Source organism: Odocoileus virginianus, chromosome 3, assembly GCF_023699985.2.
Source record: "Odocoileus virginianus isolate 20LAN1187 ecotype Illinois chromosome 3, Ovbor_1.2, whole genome shotgun sequence".
In the NCBI taxonomy this organism is placed as follows: Eukaryota; Metazoa; Chordata; class Mammalia; order Artiodactyla; family Cervidae; genus Odocoileus; species Odocoileus virginianus.
The window spans coordinates 54,634,781-54,654,542 of NC_069676.1; the positions used below are offsets into that span (position 1 = coordinate 54,634,781).

At 42.3% G+C, this 19,762-nt stretch overlaps 1 protein-coding gene across 4 annotated transcripts in view; it reads right to left on the reverse strand.

The window, feature by feature from the left end:
* The window catches only part of PPP2R2B (protein phosphatase 2 regulatory subunit Bbeta), a 512,526-nt gene that overhangs the window by 472,661 nt on the left and 20,103 nt on the right, over positions 1-19,762 (reverse strand). Inside the window, exon 1 of one of the 4 annotated variants that reach the window (XM_070465594.1) lies at positions 6,676-6,948. The exons of 2 other annotated variants lie outside the window; for them this stretch is intronic. In XM_070465594.1, coding sequence (XP_070321695.1) covers positions 6,676-6,754 — 79 coding nt within the window. In that variant the 5' untranslated portion in view covers positions 6,755-6,948. Of the gene's footprint in view, positions 1-6,675; positions 6,949-19,762 lie in introns of those variants that run through there. One more of the 4 variants, XM_070465591.1, reaches the window with a different exon arrangement.

The following is a 19,762-nucleotide window of genomic DNA, read 5'->3' on the forward strand; positions in this document are numbered from 1 at the left end:
CTTTCAATGTAGTTGCGTATTTGTAACAATGAGAAAATGAGTAGTCAGGGGATGCTGTAGGTGGAAGTGTGTTTGACGTGGACCCAAAGAGTGGGTTGGTTCTAAATACGTGAAAAGGGCTGAGACAAGAATTCCAAATACATATAAGAATTCTATAAATATGTAAAAAGGCACAAAGTAGAGCAAAATCCTTTCTTGGCAGGTCCTTTGGAACTGAACAGCGTGGATTCTAATCCTAGCTCCTGCACTTAATAGTTGTGTGACCTTGGACAAGTTACCTAACTTCTCTGTGCTCTGGTTTCCCCACGTTTAACACACAGGGATAGTAATTGTACCTACTTCATAGGATTGTTGTGAGGAATGCATACAGGTAACTGTACCTACATCCATTTACACACATAGTGGAACTGTGCCTAGAAAGTAGAGAACACTGCTTGGTTTACTTCTAAAAGTAGAGTTTGAAAAAAAATGTGTATTTTTCCTGTGTGTGTGTATGTACTTCCAGCAGCCCTGCTTTTGGCTATCATTGGAAGATATTCTGCTGCAAGAACTTTACAGAACAGGGAGCTCAGCTCGTTGCTCTGTGATGACCTAGAGTGGTGGGATGGGGGGATGGGTGGGAGGTCCAAGAGGGAGGGGGTATATGTATACATACAGCTGATTCACTTCACTGTACCTCAGAAACTAACATAACATTGTAAAGCAATTATACTCCAGTTAAAAAAAAGTCAAAAAGAGCAAAGAACCTTCCTCGTCTTGAAGGAGCATTATTGAAAGAAGACAGATAAGTATGCTCACTCACTCTGTCGTTCAGTCCTTCATTTTAGAAGAATTTCTTGAGCATCTACTCAGTCCAGCTCTGTACTGACCAGGTTGCAGAGGCCGAGGATAACTAGGGCAGGGTTCCTGTGCCCAAGCTGCTCCTGGCCACCAGGAGATAGATGCAGACTTGGACTGTTTCAATATAGCCTGAAGGCTATTCTCATACACATCTTCAGGAGGAAATATGCAATGTAAGGGGCAAGAGAGCTGAGTTTTGTTTTGTCTTGTTCAACAGTAATTTATACCAGCCTTTAAGGATCAAACAGCCTAGAGAAAGAGATCAGAGAGTCACCAGACCCACACAATTCCATGTGATATATGGCTGCTAGGGTTTTATTATTATTATTTAAACTTTTTATTTTCTATTGAAGTATAGCCAGTTAGCTTGCCTGGTGGCTCAGACTGTAAAGAATTCGCCTGCCAATGCAGGAGAACTGGGTTCGGTCTTTGGGTCAGGAAGATCCCCTGGAGAAGGGAAAGGAGGAACCTGCTGGGCTACAGTTTGTGAGGTCACAAAGAATCGGACACAAGTGAGCAACTAATACTTTCATAACCGACTAAGAATGTTGTGACAGTTTCAGGTACTCAGCAGAGTGACTCAACCATACATATACCTATGTCCATTCCCCTGCTCCCCACAAACTCCCCTCCCATTCACGTTGCCACATAACACTGAGCAGAGTTCCCTGAAGAGCACTGAGTTTTGATTCAGATTGTTTGGACCTGAGTCTTGGCTCTGCCACTTTCCTAACCAAGGCTCTGGGCAAGGTGGTGAGCATCAGTGTCCTCATCGGTAACACAGAGATGATGGCATCTGACACGAGAGGTTGTGTGAGGGGCCAATGAGATTATACAGCCACGGCCCCCAGCACACAGCCAAAGATCCACAGACTTTGTAGTGCTACGGCTGCTTCTCTCTCATTTCCTCTTCTCATTGTTATTGTGGTTTATGTGACTCATAAAAACACTTCTGTCTTCGGACTTGTTGAGGAAGTCTTCCTAGAAAGATGTGACTCAAACTGAGTTTTAAAGGATGAATGGGGTTTGCAGCATGAAATGATGACCAGGCAACTCAGGGAAAGGATACAGCCTCTGGCATAGCACATCACCCTTTGGATAAAGAAAGCACCCGTACCAATTTGTAAAATAATCCAAATAAAAGCCCTTCATGCCAGGTACCAAATCAGGTCCATCGGAGAATATTAGGCAAATTTCCTCATACCTCTCTGGCTCTCTTACTTCTGTGGGTCTCCTAGGCCCCTCTGTCCTATGTGGAATAATTTCTTTTTGATGGAGATTGGAATTTTTTTTTCTCTGCTCCTGAAGCCATTTTGCTGTATTAATCCTTCCCTATCAGGAGGTGGGAGTTATGTGCTCACTTGATGGATCCACAGAGAAGGGCATACCATCCCGTTGTCTTCTCAAAACCCTACCTGTGCTCTTGCATCAGCACTGTTTAGTTGTCCTTTTTTTCTGGATGTGTCTTCTTATTTCAAGTTATAGTATTACTAGAATATGGTAATAAAAGTAGATCCCTCAAGTATGGCCACCAAAAGCTCCCCAATCCACAATGTTTACAACAACTAGCATTCACATAAAAGGTAATGCTTTTCAGAATATTGTCCACATGTTTTTAAGATTTACCTATACAACAATGTTGGTATTTTTAATCCACTTATTCAATAAAAATTGAGTGCCTATTATGTACTTGGTATTGTTCTAGTGATGAGGATAAAACAGAGAGCGAATTATATGAGTCTTGCTCTCATGAAGCTTTCAGTCCAGCAAGGAGACAGATACCAACAAAACAGTTGTTATCAGTCTATTCGTAATGGCAAACTAGAATAGGTGCTCTGAAGGAAAGAAACCCAGGTCTTTAAGAGCTATGATCAGAGACTTCTCTGGTGGTCTGGGGGCTAAGACTCTGCACTCCCAATGCAAGGGGCCTGGGTGCAATCCCTGGTCAGGGAACTAGATCCCACATGTGGCAACTAAAAGTTTGCATCCCACATGCTTCAGTGAAGATTGAGGATCCCATGTGCTGCCACCAACACCCAGCAGAGCCAAATAAGTAAATACATTTTTTAAAAAAGAGTTAAGATCAGCTGAGAGTCAAGGATAGCGTCTCAGCTTCAGTTGAGAATCGACGGCTTGAATCAAAGAATGGGGCAGGGGGGAGAGAGAACCATCCCCCAAATTTGTGGTCAGAGGGAGAATATGGAGACAGACAGCTTATGGCTGGAGAGCCGACAAGAAGGCATGTTTGGGGTCACTCAGGAAAGTCAGGCAGGAGTCAGAATATGCAGGACCTAGCAGGCCTGGGGCAGAGAAGGCAATGGCACCCCACTCCAGTACTCTTGCCTGGAAAATCCCAAGGACAGAGGAGCCTGGTAGGAGCCTAAGAGTCAAACACAACTGGGCGACTTCGCTTTCACTTTTCACTTTCATGCATTGGAGGAGGACATGGCAACCCACTCCAGTGTTCTTGCCTGGAGAATCCCAGGGATGGAGGAGCCTGGTGGGCTGCTGTCTGTGGGGTCACACAGAGTTGGACATGACTGAAGTGACTTAGCAGCAGCAGCAGCAGCAGTCCTGGGGAGGTCATTGCAAGTGTGTTTGTGTTTGAGGTGGTGGGGTGGAATCATGTTTCAGGCAAGAATTTTGACTGCAATATATGGACCAACTCTATATGATGGAAGAAGAAACAGGCTTGAGGGCTGAGAATGAGAAAGTGAAGGAAAAAGGAGCTAATATTTATTGACTACATATTATAGATTTACCCTATGTACAATGTATTGCTGTATATAATGCGTTTAGGTAATGCCTTGGATGCAGTAAATAGAAGTACAGGCTGGTTACCATTATCATCACACTGTGTATGGCATTCTGAAAGTATTTCTTTGCATATTTTACAAACGAGGGAACTTAGGATAAGAGGAAGTGCTTCCCAGGGGTCTCAGTGGTAAAGAATCTGCCTGCCAATGCAGGATTTGCAGGCTTGATCCCTGGGTCGGGAAGATCCCCTGGAGAAGAAAACGGCAACCCACTCCAGTATTGTTGCCTGAGAAATCCCATAGACAGAGGAGCCTGGCAGGCTGCAGTCCATGGGGTTGCAAAAGAGCCAGACATGTCTTAGCAACTAAACAACAGGCTAAGAGAGATAAAGGAACTGCCCAACATCACCTAGTTGGCAAGTGGTAGAGCTAGGACGCAGTGCCCAGGATCTTCCTGTGTTGAAAGAACAAAGTCAAGGCAAAGCTGGGAGGATAATGTTGTCTTCTCAGTAGGATGGTTCCATCCCTGAAGCAGCACAGAAATTGTTAATGCTCTTAAAGTTGTTCTAGAATTACTCTTAAAGGGATTGTCTGGACTGTGTGGATTTATTTGACTTTCACAGGGATAGACACAAGTTAATCATTACTGTCTTTTTCAATTAAATAAATGTTCCCAGTCATAACTTTTCCAGAATAGACTACAGAGTAACTTGATTGCTAACCATGTAGAAACATAAATTCAGATTCATTTTGACATCTTTTTCTCCTCAAACTCTAAAGAAGTTTCAACTAGTAACAAACTAGTAACAAGTTTCTAGTGACTCTGTGATATGTTGGGGGAAACCACTTTATTGCTTAAGAGAGTATAACAGAGACTTGAATATCTAAGAAAGTATATAGGGTGTGGGACTAAAAAATGGAGGGCATCTATCATGAAGTAAGTTTTATGAAGAACTTTAATTATCACACTTAATTTTTAACAACCTGGTAGCTATTGTTTAGTCGCTAAGTTGTGTCCAACTCTTTTGCAACCCTGGGGACTATAGCCTGCCAGGCTCCTCTGTCCATGGGATTGCTAAAACAAGAATATTGGAGTGGGTTGCCATTTCTTTCTCCAGGGGATCTTCCCAACCCAGGGATTGAACCCCTGTCTCCTGAATTGGCAGGCAGATTCTTTACCACTGATCTACCTGGCAAGTCCAACATCCTGGAAGTAGGTCTCTTTATTTCCATGTTAGAGAAGAAACTGGGCATAGAGCAATTAAGGGACTTGGCCCTGGCCTCTTGATATTTAACTCCTACCTTTTCTACTCTGCCCCAGAGTCTTATCCATGATTTTAATGTTTGGCAGAGGCTATTCCCCTTGACCATCGTCTTTGAAAGGTTTACAAGAAATTTATAGTCTTTCTCCCCCCACCACCTACATCTGATGATAGCTGGTGATTCAGAGATTGTTTGCTTTGACATGAATAAAATGAGGTTTCCATTTTGATGGAATTAATCAGTTAAATCTGATTTAAAAAAACAGTTCAAGGAAGTTCTCATGGTGGTGGTATTCTGTCTGCCCAAGATAGGGTCTGTCCCCTAAGATAGGATCGTGAGTCTGATTCATATACAAAACAGCAACTGAATAGACAAAGTGTTTGAGTTCTCAAAGTTCAAGGTGGGAGGAGAGGCAGGGCACCAATCAGAAATCACTGAGGCAGCTTCCTGTATGAGTTTAAGTCTTCTGTATTTGGAAAGTTCTCCTCATGGAGATTTCTATCCATGCTACCCTTTGTCTCTCCCCAGTATATATAGGGACTTGCTAAGTCTCTATGAGGGAAGAAAGACTTCTCAGTGGGCCATCTCCTTTAGCCACCAATAATATTTTAAAGTAAATATCCAAATTAAAAAAAAAAATCTATGAATTATCAATGCCTATGGAAAATACCACCCTCAATTTCAGTTCCAAACTTCTACTCCCATTTCCTGAGGATACTGATTAAAAAGCATCTTTATGGTATAATACACACTTCTCTTATTTTAAATACACAGCCCCTAGCCCAAGGCTCTTCCTATGAGGATGAGAAACGAGGATGGGTTTTCAGAACAGGCTGCTCACCGGCTCACTTCCAGAGAGCATGTCTGGCCCTAAGGCAGAGCTGCTGTTCCCCACCAACCTCAGCTCTCTATCAAGGACTGCTTGTAGGACAACCCCTACAGCTGAAAAACAGCCAGACTTTTCTTGAAATTGCTCTTTTCCTAGGATGTGTCAGATCAAAAGAAACAGGCAAATCACACAGAGAAGATGCAAGACCAGCTACTGACTCTAGAAATGTTGAAAGCTGCAGTGCTTAGTTGACGGGGAATTGCCAGCATGTTTACAAGGCGTTGCACACGTGCATGTAGAAAGTCCCCCCTCACGTAGACATAGCACGCTAGGTTAGAGGGTGCAGGGAAGGTCCCCCAAAGGACCAGGAACTGTTTGTACAAGACTCGGCTCACCCTCGCCTTAAGGCATCAACTTAGGACCCTACAGACCACATTGCCAGCAAGCACTGAAACTCAGCTGCGATCTTCTTGCCCTGCACCCCAAGTACAGACTCTGAGCAAATCAACCCAACAACCAACCAATGCTCCACCGTCATACAGTAATAAGCCCATTCTATTTTGCTAATTGCTTTCTTGGGCATACACCAAGTTATTAAAAGGACAGTGACAAAACAAGAGAGCTTGGATAAATGTATGTGGCGGCCCCTACAGCAATTTGTTTTCCCCTTAACGTTAGTTCCAGTTACTTGTTTGCATGTGAAAGAGACCAAGAAGAATTGGCAAAACATTTCTAAATTATTTTCTACTCAGCTGCATCAGTGCTGAGACCACCTTTGCAATTGTTATCCTGCTCTTCAGAAAAGACTTTCCTTGTAGAAAACAGACTGATTTTAGAAGCAGATCTGAGTCTGTGAGATAGACGCTTTTGCCAGGCACCAGAGTCTTCTAGGAGCTGCAGAAGGCAGTCTCGGCAGAGCCTGTGGGAAGTCAGACACCAGCCCACTTTTTCCCACCCACCCAGACACTCTCCCTCTCTGGTCTGTACCTTCCGTGTGGCAGCTGGAAGAGAGGATGGTGTTCGGAGGTCTGAAGATGTAAGGCAGGTAACGAGAGAAGCATTTCATCTTCCAAAAAAGAAGGCAAAAGAAAAAAATCTAAATAAAAAAACAGTCTCCTGAATCCATCAGGATTCTCTCGGCCTCTAAAGCTGGCTACATCACCCACATGTTTATGGAGGCTCTCTCCCCGTGCTGCAGAGCTGGGGAGCCCGAGGAGTAACTGAAGCTGGGTCCCATGTTGCCATCAGCGCGAGGCAGCACTGCCTTACATTTCTGCAGGCAGCTCAAACTCAGAAGCCCCCAAGCAAGCCGCGATATAGCCTCTTCATTGGCTGCAGCTCCTCCGAGCAGGATTTGCTGAGTAAGTCGGTCTTGCCTGTAAACACACGCTGAAATGCCCTGCCTGAAACCTCTCTCTTTCCCCGTGTGGTCAGTTTCTCTTTTAGCAAGAGAAATCCAGCAGGATATGGGAGGCGTGAGGATAAGTGACCATCTCTTATTTAGCTGCAAGATCAGATAAAACAAAGGCAGCACAGTGTTCCGCCCTGGAGAGAGATGACTGTTAAAAGGAGACACCCGTAAAGCCCTGGTCTCAGGAATATTAAAGTACAGTGCAATGAAATGGGTCTCTGTCCTTGCTTAATCTAGATTGAGTTCTAGTTTTTTAATACGAAACTCAGACAATAGGACCATTTATCATTTAGGTGAAGCCAAAAGCTGGGCTGAGTAGTCGGTGACACAGGGCTAACACAGACAGATTCTGTGCTCCACTACGGCTGTTTTTCCTGCCAGCACTCATGCCGAGGCAGTAACTTGGTTCTGAGTTATTTGCTGTACAAATTTAAAGCCACAACACAAGAATAGAGGGCAAACCCAAGGGAAATGGCCTTTCACCAACCCGTGTGCCCTGATGGCATACGGAAATCTGGAACAAGGAAGTTGATGCCAGGACTACACAACTTTACTAAAACTCTCACTGAGATTGCAGAGACAGAGACATAGAGAATATTAAAGGAAAGGACCAATTGCCAAACACAAACAATTTAGATTTGGGAGTTGGTTTGGTTATGACCCAGGAAATAGTAATAATTTTGGAAATCTTACCACTGGAAGGTAAGCATAAGACATCATCAGTTTGGGATTTACAAGTTCTGTCAAATACACTATTGAGTGTGATAAAGAGAAACAGGTGAATATTTTCTGTGCTGTATTCAGAGGCACAGGAAATGATTTAAATGGCCCATAAAGGAAAGCCAGTATTCCCCTGGGTGAACATTTTAAAAATAAGATTGAATATAAGAGTTTGCCTTGAAATCTGATAGGATAATTTTCGAGCCTTTATGGGCTCTCCTCTGTATGAAAATACTTAATTTAGCATTGGAGAAATGTGCTGGTCTGCCCACAAGAGCAAAGACTTAGAGCTGTAAGTAATTATAGAGTCAGTGCAGGCCAGGTGGAAGTTCACTCTTCCACCAACATGCTCTCCGCCTGATTTCTGGACCACTGCAACATGATGACAAACTACTGTTGGGGACGGAACATTAACCCTTTGATAATCATGTTATCGATCACTTCCTTAGACCTAGAGACCTGGCAATGTTGGGCCATCCCAAATCAGGTGCTGTTTAGACAATGCCTAAATGGTCTGGATTAGTTGTGTGGATAATCTCAAACCCCCAACAGATAAGCAAATCTGGAGGCATCTTCCTGGGAGATACAGAACATCTAATCCCTGATCAGTAATGAGTCAAATGGAAGGTGGTTTTGAGACCAACCTGACCTGAGTTTGAATCCCAGTGCATTCACTTATTGGCTGGGAAGATATAAACACAGCTTTAATACTTGTTAACCTTAGTTTCTGCATCTATAGAATGGGAACAACAAGGTTTTCCTCCCACTTTCTTGAATGAAAGGAGATAATAAGCATGTGATGCACCTTGTTCAATTGTCACTGCCAAGGCTGTTCTTACTGTTCTTGTCAGCCTTCTCTGAGCTCCATGGCCACAAAAACCTTCAGAGTGATGAACGAGTGGGTGTGGTTAAGAGAGTGGTGCTGCCATTACACCACTTGGGTTTAAGCCAGTCTTTTATATTGACTTACTGTGTGATCTCTGGCAACATACTTAACATCTCTAAGACTCTTGAGAGTTGCTTGGACAGCAAGGAGATCCAACCAGTCAATCCTGAAGGAAATCAACCCTGAATATTCATTGGAAGGACTGATGCTGAAGCTGAAGCTCCAATACTTTGGCCACCCAATGCGAAGAGCTGACTCATTGGAATGGACCCTGATGCTAGGAAAGATTAAGGGCAGGAGGAGAAGGGAGTGACAGAGGATGAGATAGTTGGATGACATCATTGATTCAATGGACATGAGTTTGAGAAAACTGTGGGAGATAGGGACAGGGAACCTGACCTGAGTTTGAATCCCAGTGCATTCACTTACTGGCTGGGAAGATATAAACACAGCTTTAATACTTGTTAACCTTAGTTTCTGCATCTATAAAATGGGAACAACACGGTTTTCCCCTCACTTTCTTGAATGAAAGGAGATAATAAACATGTGATGCATTTTGTTCATTATAGCCTCAATTATAAATGTCTTCTCCAGTCCCAATTTAAAATGACTGTCCATGGAGTCACAAGGAGTCAGACGTGACTGAGCAACTGAAGAACAACAGCAAGTCTCATGACAGAGCTAATGAGGATAGTAACAGAATAATAACAGAATGTTACATGACAGCGTGAGGGCTAAATAGGATGGCTCATATGAAGGGTTAAACACAGGGCCTAGAATTTTGTAAGTGCCACATAAGTTTAATTGCTATTGTCTATAACAACAGTATCAGCCCTTAATCACAGTATCTTATGGCATTTACTTACCTATCTTATCTAAACAATGAAACTGTAAACTTCTCAGGGGAGATAGCAACGTCTAATTCATCTTTGTACTGGTAGTGCCTCACGCATGGCCTGAATGAAGCAGGTACTCAATCAGTATTAGTTGAATGAATAAGCTAATGAATGAGTGAATGAATCCACATATATGGGAGAAAGCTTCTGAAAGATATTTTATAATTTCTGTGGCGTTCCCGCCACAAATGAAGTGAATTTGAGTCCATCGTAAAGCTGGAATATATTATTTAAGCAAAGAGATTATGGCATGCATGACGAGACATGCTTCAACTTTGCATATTTCAGTCTTAGATATACACAGTAGGCATTTAGTAAATACCTTCGGAGTCATGGTAGGCCTTCAATTAGTACTTCCTGGGTGAAAAAATACTCACTGATGATGCTGCCCATAATTATCCTCAAAGAACTAAATAAAGAAATGAACATTAACTGGACACAAACAAGGCACCCCCAACCAGTCAGTACCTCATAACCTCAATTATAAATGCCTTCTCCAGTCCCAGTTTAAAATGACTGATTTAGTGCCAGGCCTATGGACCCTACCTAACCATCTGCAGAATGGGCAAGGAACAGGGAAACCAGATTTGCAGTCTCCTCGGATGAGTGGTTCCCAGGTGGGTGGTGTGCACTGCACTATTCCAACTACTCTGTGCTTTTGTGTCTTTCTCTCCTTGATTCTCTGAACAACTCCACTTTACGGAAGGAAAAACGGGCTGAAAGGATATAATAATTTATCCAAAGACAAACAGACCCTGCTCCCCATGTACTGCCAAACCAGGAGATCCAGTGTTTCTGCATCACATTCACTTGATGATCTTGTGAAGATCGCAATAGCTCTCAAGCTATTGATTCAGACTCTCTGGGGATAGACAAGGAATCTGAGTATTTTGCAATCCATGTGATTCTTACTTAAAATTTAAGAACCTCTGGAGTAAGGTATTTCATTTCATGCTTTGACTTGAAGGGCCAGGGTAACAGGGCAAGTTTTTCAAACACCATTTTCATAAATTATTTGTCATGTCACTTTTGCCCAACAATAGTTCTACTTGACTTTATATCAGCCATCAGACTGAGTGATGGGGATACAGGATATAAGATATCATCCTTGCTCTAATGGAGTATGTTTTCCAGAAAAAAGAACTAATAAACTATCATATCATTATACAGGCGACAGCAGGTAGAGGTTCTAAAACGTTTCTTTGGGATTATGGACCTCCCAAAAGGTTGACGTTAAAGATCCATGCTTTTCTTCAAGGTCATTCAGGATCACCCAGGCCACTCAAGTTCACCCAGAATCTCCCAGGGTCACCTCACATCACTCAAGATCACCCAGTGCCACCCAGAGTCACCTAGAGCCATGCAGGGTTATTCAGGGTCATCCAAGGCCACCCAGTGCCAGGAAGTTTTGCTCAACCTGCCATGTTCACCTTTACATTCTGAGTGTCTAGCCCACTGGCAAAGGACAGACTGGCTTCCATCTCTGATATTTTGTCCAAGTGTGTCGTCAGTACCCAGTATGAGGAATGATGATAATATGGTATTTGCCCATATAATAAAGAGACCCATAATTTGCATTAGGTATTATTTACGAAAGTTTCCCATTAAAAGAAAATGATCTTACTGGAAACTCAGAAAATAAAGAGCAGTCATTTTTTCCAAAAGTGCAACTGGACTCTGATGTGCCTCATGTCATCACAGATCAGAGCACAGCTGCCAGGAGAGAATGGAATCTTTCTATGGCGAAGGGAGGCTCCACGGCAGTGGCAGGGGTGCCTGCAGGGAGTGCCCACAACCAGAGAGAAAGGGAAACGAGAAGCCAGGAGGAGGGAAAGATAAAGGTGACCTATTTTAGGTGCCATGCCAGAAGGGCCTGGAGTCTGGCCCAGGGACAACAAATGCCCCAGAAGACTTCCAAATGCCAGGTTCCGACATCAAATGGCCAAAAAAAAAAAAAAAAAAAAGTAATTAATTGGGAAACTGATGAGTGCTTCACTATGGATCAAGCTGTTCCAAGCTTTCTTTAAACTGAACTCATGGGAGCTCAACAAGCAACTTTGTCCTGCAAAGTCCCAACTAGAACTCTTGCCTTGGGGTCAGTGGGCCTGGGGGTCTCTAGGCAATCTATTCCCATCAGTGCCAGTTCTGTTGCCTTCTCTCACTGAAGCCCAACTTCTATGGGAAAGCTACTCTGATCAGTCTCTTTTAGCATTTTTTTTACAACCTCCTTTGGGAAAGTTGCATCATCATGGTCTTTCATTTTACTAAGAAAATTAAATTCTGGGTGGGGTAGGTAGGAGATGAAATTAACTTATTTAAGATCAGTCAGGCTAAGTTTGCCCAGGTTTTTACTCTCGAGTCAAAGCAGAGCAAATTCCTATTCATTCATCAAGTCCTTAAATATCAAATCAGAGAGTGGTTTCTTAATGCCTCAGACAGGGTCAAATCCATCTGCTACTTGCTCTCAACTACCATCCTCCCTTTAAAAACATGCATATATTACTGATCCTATTTGTCCAGCATCTATATATGCCAGACACTGTACATGGTGCTAAGAAGTCAATAGACAGATAAAGATACCTGCTCTCTTCTTTGGGTATCATTATTGCTCCTAACATAAAGGGCTATGGTGAGGATTAAATGAGGTAACTCATGAAAGTGCTTAGAATTCTACCTGGTCCAAAGTAAAAGCTATTCAATTACTTCTATAATTGCTATGAAGTGTCTATCTCCCTTGCCAGGCTCTAAGTGAGAGGAGGGTAGGACTTTGACTTTTCTTTGCTGAATCCTGAGTGTGAAGTTCACTGCCTGGCCCATAATAGGAATTCAATAAATATGTGCAGGACTGAAATGAGTTGAACCAAACACGGGGAATTCTAACATAACTGCCATCATCCTCCCCACTCTCTCCAGTCAGTGCCTAAATTTTATAACCTGGTGCATTTGGATCTGCAAGGAACAGGAAACTCTTTTTGATTAGTTCATTCATCCACTGATACAAGGTAATATTTTTAGCAGCTATTAAATTCTAGGCACACCTCTAAATGTTGGAGATGCAGCAGTGAATAATGTATTACGGTTTAGCTCATTGAGTTTATATTTTAGAAGAAGGAGAGAGACAATAAACAAGTAAACATTAGATCAACAAGGTTATTTCAGATGGCGAAAAGAAGACTAGTGATCCAGCAATTCCACTTCTAGGTATTTATCCAAAGAAAATGAAACCACTAACTCAAAAAGACACATGCACCCCCAAGTTGACTGCAGCACTATTTACAATAGCCAAGATATGGGAACAACCTGTGTCCATTGGTAGATGAATGGATAAAGAAGATGTGTTTTGTAAACACACTCACACACACCATATATACACACATACACACACACACACACAATGGAATATTATTCATCCCTAAAAAGAAGGATATCTTACCATTTGTGACTACTTACATGGTACTTGATAGCTTTATGCTAAGTGAACTAAGTCAGAAAGAAAAAGACAAGGACCATGGTCTCACTTATATGTGAAATCTAAAAAACACCAGCAAAAAATCCCTACCCCAAGCTCAAAGATACAGAGAACAGACTGGGTGGTTGCCAGTGGCAGGGGTGTGGGGGAGGGGGAGGCAAAAAGAAAATGAGTTGAAAGAAATCAAAAGCACGAACTTCTAGTTAAAAAATAAGTAAGTCATAAAGATGCAAAGTATGGTGACTATAGTTAATGAAACTATTGCATATTTGAAAGTAACTAAGAGAGCAGAGTTCCAAAGAATAGCAAGGAGAGATAAGAAAGCCTTCCTCACTGATCAATGCAAAGAAATAGAAGAAAACAACAGAATGGGAAAGACTAGAGATCTTTTCAAGAAAATTAGAGATACCAAGGGAACATTTCATGCAAAGATGGGCTCAATAAAGGACAGAAATGGCATGGACCTAACAGAAGCAGAATATATTAAGAAGAGGTGGCAAGAATACACAGAAGAACTATACAAAAAAGATCTTCACGACCCAGAGAATCACGATGGTGTGATCACTCACCTAGAGCCAGACATCCTGGAATGTGAAGTTGAGTGGGCCTTAGGAAGCATCACTACAAAGCTAGTGCAGGTGATGGAATTCCAGCTGAGCTATTTCAAATCCTGAAAGATGATGCTGTGAAAGTGCTGCACTCAATATGCCAGCAAATTTGGAAAATGCAGCAGTGGCCACAGGACTGGAAAAGGTCAGTTTTCATTCCAATCCCAAAAAAGGCAATGCCAAAGAATGCTCAAACTACTGCACAATTGCACACATCTCACACGCTAATAAAGTAATGCTCAAAATTCTCCAAGTCAGGCTTCAACAGTACGTGAACTGTGAACTTTCAGATGTTCAAGCTGATTTTTAAAAAGGCAGAGGAACCAGAGATCAAATTGCCAACATCCACTGGATCATTAGAAAAGCAAGAGAATTCCCAGAAAAACATCTATTTCTGCTTTATTGACTATGCCAAAGCCTTTGACTGTGTGGATCACAACAAACTGTGGAAAATTCTGAAAGAGATGGGCATACCAGACCACCTGACCTGCCTTTTGAGAAACCTGTATGCAGGTCAGGAAGCAACAGTTAGAGTTGGACATGGAACAACAGACTGGTTCCAAATAGGAAAAGGAGTATGTCAAGGCTGTATATTGTCACCATGCTTTTTAACTTATACGGAGAGTACATATTGAGAAACAATGGCCTGGATGAAGCACAAGCTGCAATCAAGACTGCCAGGAGAAATATCAATAACCTCAGATATGCAGATGACACCAACCTTACGGCAGAAAGTGAAGAGGAACTAAAGAGTCTTTTGATGAAAGTGAAAGATGAGAGTGAAAAAGTTGACTTAAAGCTCAACATTAAGAAAACTAAGATTATGGCATCTGGTCCCATCACCTCATGGGAAATAGATGGGGAGACAGTGGAAACAGTGTCAGACTTTATTCTTTTGGGCTCCAAAATCACTACAGATGGTGACTGCAGCCATGAAATTAACAGATCACTCCTCCTTGAAAGAAAAGTTATGACCAACCTAGGCAGCATATTAAAAAGCAGAAACATTACTTTGTCAACAAAGTCTGTCTGGTCAAAGCTATGGTTTTTCCAGAAGTCATGTACGGATGTGAGAGTTGGACTATAAGGAAAGCTGAGCGCCAAAGAACTGATGCTTTTGAATTGTGGTGTTAGGGAAGTATTCTTGAAAGTCCCTTGGACTGCAAGGGGATCCAGCTAGTCCATCCTAAAGAAAATCAGTCCTGAATATTCATTGGAAGGACAGATGCTGAAGCTGAAACTCCAATACTTTGGCCATCAATACTTTCTTTATGAAGAACTGACTCATTTGAAAAGACCCTGATGCTGGGAAAGATTGAAGGTGGATGGAGAAAGGGACAACAGAGGATGAGATGGATGGCATCACTGACTTGATGGACATGAGTTTGAATAAACTCCGGGAGTTGGTGATGGACAGGGAAGCCTGGCATGCTGCAGTCCATGGGCTCGCAAAGAGTTGGACACAGCTGAGCAACTGAACTGAACAAAACCATTATAACATACACCTACAACTAGTGTTACTTGTCATTTATACTTCATTTTTAAAAATGTAGATTCTGTAAAATAAATTGGGGGATGCAGTTGAGTGGCTGATTTGCTTGAATGGTCATGGAAGGTTTCTCTGAGGAGGTGATATTTTCAGCTGAGACTGAAAGACAAGGTGCTGGGCAAGAAGGGTTTTGTTCCTCTCTTCTTCCTCTGAAGCCTCTGATTTACCTTCAGAGCAATTTGTTCTTCTAATTTAATGATTGAAGTGTTTGATTAAAGAAACAAAATCAACTATAAGACAATTTAAAAAAATAAATAAAAATACAATATAAGAACCCAAAAAATAAAGTAATAAATTATATAGTGTTTGACTCACTGCATTACTATAAGTTTGGTGGGGATATAGGGTGTGCTCTCTCCATCATTGTGGCATCCCCCCCAGACCTAGCTAAGATGTCAGAGGAGACCTGATCCACTTTTCTGATTGGCAGTCGGGATCGGTTGCTGAGCCAGCTGTCTTGGCAAGTGACTAAAGCAAGTGAGAGGTGGGCAACGACAGATAAGACTAAAGAGGATTCCGGAGATGGAGGACGGCCTCAATTTAGAGCAGCTGCTAGCATGCAGCAAAGAAAGAGACAAAATGTAGTCACTTAGAACAGAAGATTTTGGCTCTCACTGAAAAGACTGTAGAATGAAAAGCATAATAAAACCAAACACATTTCCCACTAAATTTTTTATTTTAATTCTTACAGTACCTACAAAAATAGACAAGTAACTTCTCCCAATTTATCAAGAGACATTGGAGCAAGTAGCCAGCTTGTTTATTTCTTACCTCCCTACTCAACTTAACACCCTGTGCCTTATCCATCCCCCCCACCCCCGCCCACCATAATCCTTGGCATTGTTTCTGGGGTCATTGACGGATAGGTGCATGAAATAAAGATATATAAATATGCTCTCTCTCTCTCTCTCTATATATATATATATATATATATATATGCACATATGCATGTTTGTTCAGTTGCTCAGTTGTGTCCAATTCTTCTGTGATCTCATGGACTGCAGCCCACCAGGCTCCTCTGTCCATGGAATTTCCCAGGCAAGAATACTGGAGAGGATTGCCATGACTGTCGTCTCCTCCTCTAGGGGTTCTTCCTGACCCAGGGATCCAACCCACATCTCCTGCATTGCACTTTACCACTGAGCCACCAGGGAAGCCCATATATAAATTCTAAATCATAGAAACATGACTTGATTTTAATCAATGAGGATAAGAATCGTAATTACAACACCATCAAATCTGAGTTCTTACTAGGTTCAGCCACTCTGCTAACCACTATACCTAGAAGATCTCATTTAATCTTTAAAATTATCATATAGTAAATGTCTTTACCTGTTCACACATGAGTAAATTTGCATAGAGATGGTAAGTAACTTGCCAAATGCAAGCAGGTAGAAGAGCTAAGATTCCAGTGCGGACTTTTCACTCCTACCCCATGCTGTGTAGGTGCCACGCTGCTACCTGGACGCTATGATCTTGACATTCTCTCCTGTGTGGTCAGATGTAGGACAGAACACCTAGAATGAGACTAAATTTCTGGGTTTACTTATTTGGAACTTGTGAACATTTGATCAGGGCTATTCAAGTTTACTTCTGACCTACTTAAAAGAAAGGGTTTGCTAATGACTAGCATGATCATGTCGGGGAATCTAACCAAATCCATGCACCTACCCATCACTGACCCCAGAGAGCCAATATGCACTGAAGGTTTACTATTTCTAAGACACAGTGCCAAAGACTGTAGGAGTGTGTGCGTGCTAAGACGCATCAGTCATGCTGGACTCTGCGACCCCATGGACTGTGCCTGCCAGGCTGTCTGTGGGATTTTCCAGGCAAGAATATTGGAGTGGGTAGCCATTTTCTTCTCCAGGGAATCTTTCTGATCCAGGGATTGAATCCAAGTCTCTTATGCCTCCTGCACTGGCAGGCAAAGTTGGGGGGCGGGGGGGGGCGCGATGAATAAGGCACAGAGTGTAAAGATATGAAAAATACAAATATATTAAAAATTACAGAAAGGCCACAATACAGTAACAGATAAAGTACAAAGCAGGAAACTCTCATACTTAATTGGGACATGGAGTCAGATTCCAAGAAGACTTCCTGGAGGTGGTGGCATTTGAGATAGCCTTTAGAGGACAGGGAGAAGCTGAATCTGTAGAGATGTGAGTGGTAAGAATATTCTGATAGGCAGCAATAGTTAGAGCAATAGTTTAAAGACAAGGAACCTCAAGAATTGTAGAGGGGAATAATGAGTGCTTCTGTCTATTAGTCATTCTATTGTAAGACATTTCTTAATGCTACTTTGTGAACATGAAAATACTAATATCACAGTAAAAATTTTAGTATATATTCACAACTCAAATTCACTCCTTCCCCTATTTACTGTAAATCAATGGAATTATAAAATATGCTTTAAATTTATAAAGACTCCAGCTTCTAAGCTGGGTCTGTACACTCACTGGCTTCCATTTGGAAACAGGAGACTTCAACCTCCCTTATCCAAGCTGGATAAAGAACAAACCAGTTATTCAGTCTGTGTAATGTCTTAAAGCCTTTGTAAGAAGAAAGCATTCCAATGTAAATCCAGGATGTGTTTCCAGTTCCTCAAAAGGAATTGCCTTGTCTGCTTTTCTCCTGTCCAGTTCTGGGTTTTAATTAAACCATGAACAGTAGGAAAAGCAATAATATGCTAAGATAAAAACAACATATTTCATAAGGATTTCTCTGACGACAATGTCCACTTTGGCCACATGCCCCAGTACTCAGCAGCCTTATTTCCCTTTGGTCAGATGAGAACGTTAGAGGATTTTAAGGCAACCGGCACATGAAGCTGGGGGTGAGAAGTTTTCTGACCTTTAGGCCACCCTTTGCAAGAAAAGGCATTTGAGTGATCAGCTTAATGCCTTAAACACTTTTAATCCAAGTTTTCCCTTGATTCTGAGAGGCCATAATAGTAAATCTTTCAGAAGGTAGCAGGGGAGAGAATGTTCCATTTGTTGCTCTTGAGGCACGGACCAAGACTTGCTCATTCAGCCAAGACTTCCCCAGAGAGTCCTCATTGCACATGCAGCCTGCGAGGAGCTCTGTTTGGCCTGCAGAGTATTTTATATTTTAATTCAAACTTCATGCCTTTAAATGGGCTGTTCACCCACAAGTCTCTCTGCATCTGTGGAGATTTACACTTTTCTGGTCCTCTCTGTTTCTGTCTATAAGCTTTGCTTTCCAGCAGGGATCCTCAGCTTCAGCACTATTGTCATTTGGGGCTGGATAATTCTTTGTTGGTAGTGGCAGAGAGGTTGGGGGTGCAGGGCCTGAAGGATGGGGGAGGAGGTCTATGCTGTGTGTTGTAGGTTTAGTCGCACCCCATACCTACTAGATGCCAGTATTGAGCCTTCCCCACCTTTTTGATTGTTGTGACAATAAAAAAAAAAATGATTTTCAGATACTGCTGAATATCCCCATGAAGGGCAACCCCCCCTCCCAAATCCACCCCCACAATGAGAATCCCTGCTTTATAGCAACATGGTTTCAGAGACCAGGTCTGGGGTATGGTCTCATTAATTGCACATCAGGCAGCATAATGTGGGTAAGTAGTATGTTGATTAGAAGTAAGGAGAACTGAGCTCTAACTGGACTTCTTCAGGTCTCAGTCCTCGCCTCATTCTTACATAGACCTGGTGTATAAATCCTATTAAACAATATTCATACATTTTTTTCACAGTTTCAAAATATAGCTGTTGATGCCATTTAGTCCAATCTGGGTCTTTAGGCAGCCACTGCTACTGGCACATTGAAAAATGGCACCTCTATTCTGCGATAAATTATTTAAGTTTGAAGGAATCCCATCTACCAATTTGACTGACAGGGTATTGAACTAGTAATGAGAAACCTCACTCTTGCCACTAGGATGAATTTTCTTAGCCTCCTCTGTCTTATTGCACTTTACCAATTTCATGCATCCATTTAGTCAATAACATTTGTTCAGTACCACTATGTGCCAGGCCCTGTGCTGGGCATTAGGGCTGTTTATATAACTTGTAAAGGTAGTAGGCATAGTATACCTGGCCCTGTCTCCACAGAGGTTATGATCTAGTAGAGGAAACACGCAAGGAGCAAGAAAATTGTAAAGCATTTGGGAAGTGCTATGAAATAAAACAGGCTTCCCCGCCGGCTCAGTGGTAAAGAAGCTGCCTGCCAACGCAGGAGACATACGAGATGCGAGTTCCATCCCTGAGCCGGGAAGAATCACTGGAGGAGGAAATGGTAACCCATTCCAATATTCTTGCCTGGAGAATCCCATGGACAGAGGAGCCTGGTGGGCTACAGTCCATGGGGTCTCAAAGAGTCTGACACGACTGAGTGACTGAGCGCACACACACATCCAGGACCTCCGAGAAGGGCCATCAGCTGAGAGTTCAGGGTTAGGGAAGGCTTCCTGGGAAAAGTAAAATCAGGGGGAAATCTGAATGATACATAGGGGTGCACCAGGGAAAAAGAAGGTGAACAACATTTTTGGCAAAGAGGACAGCATGTGC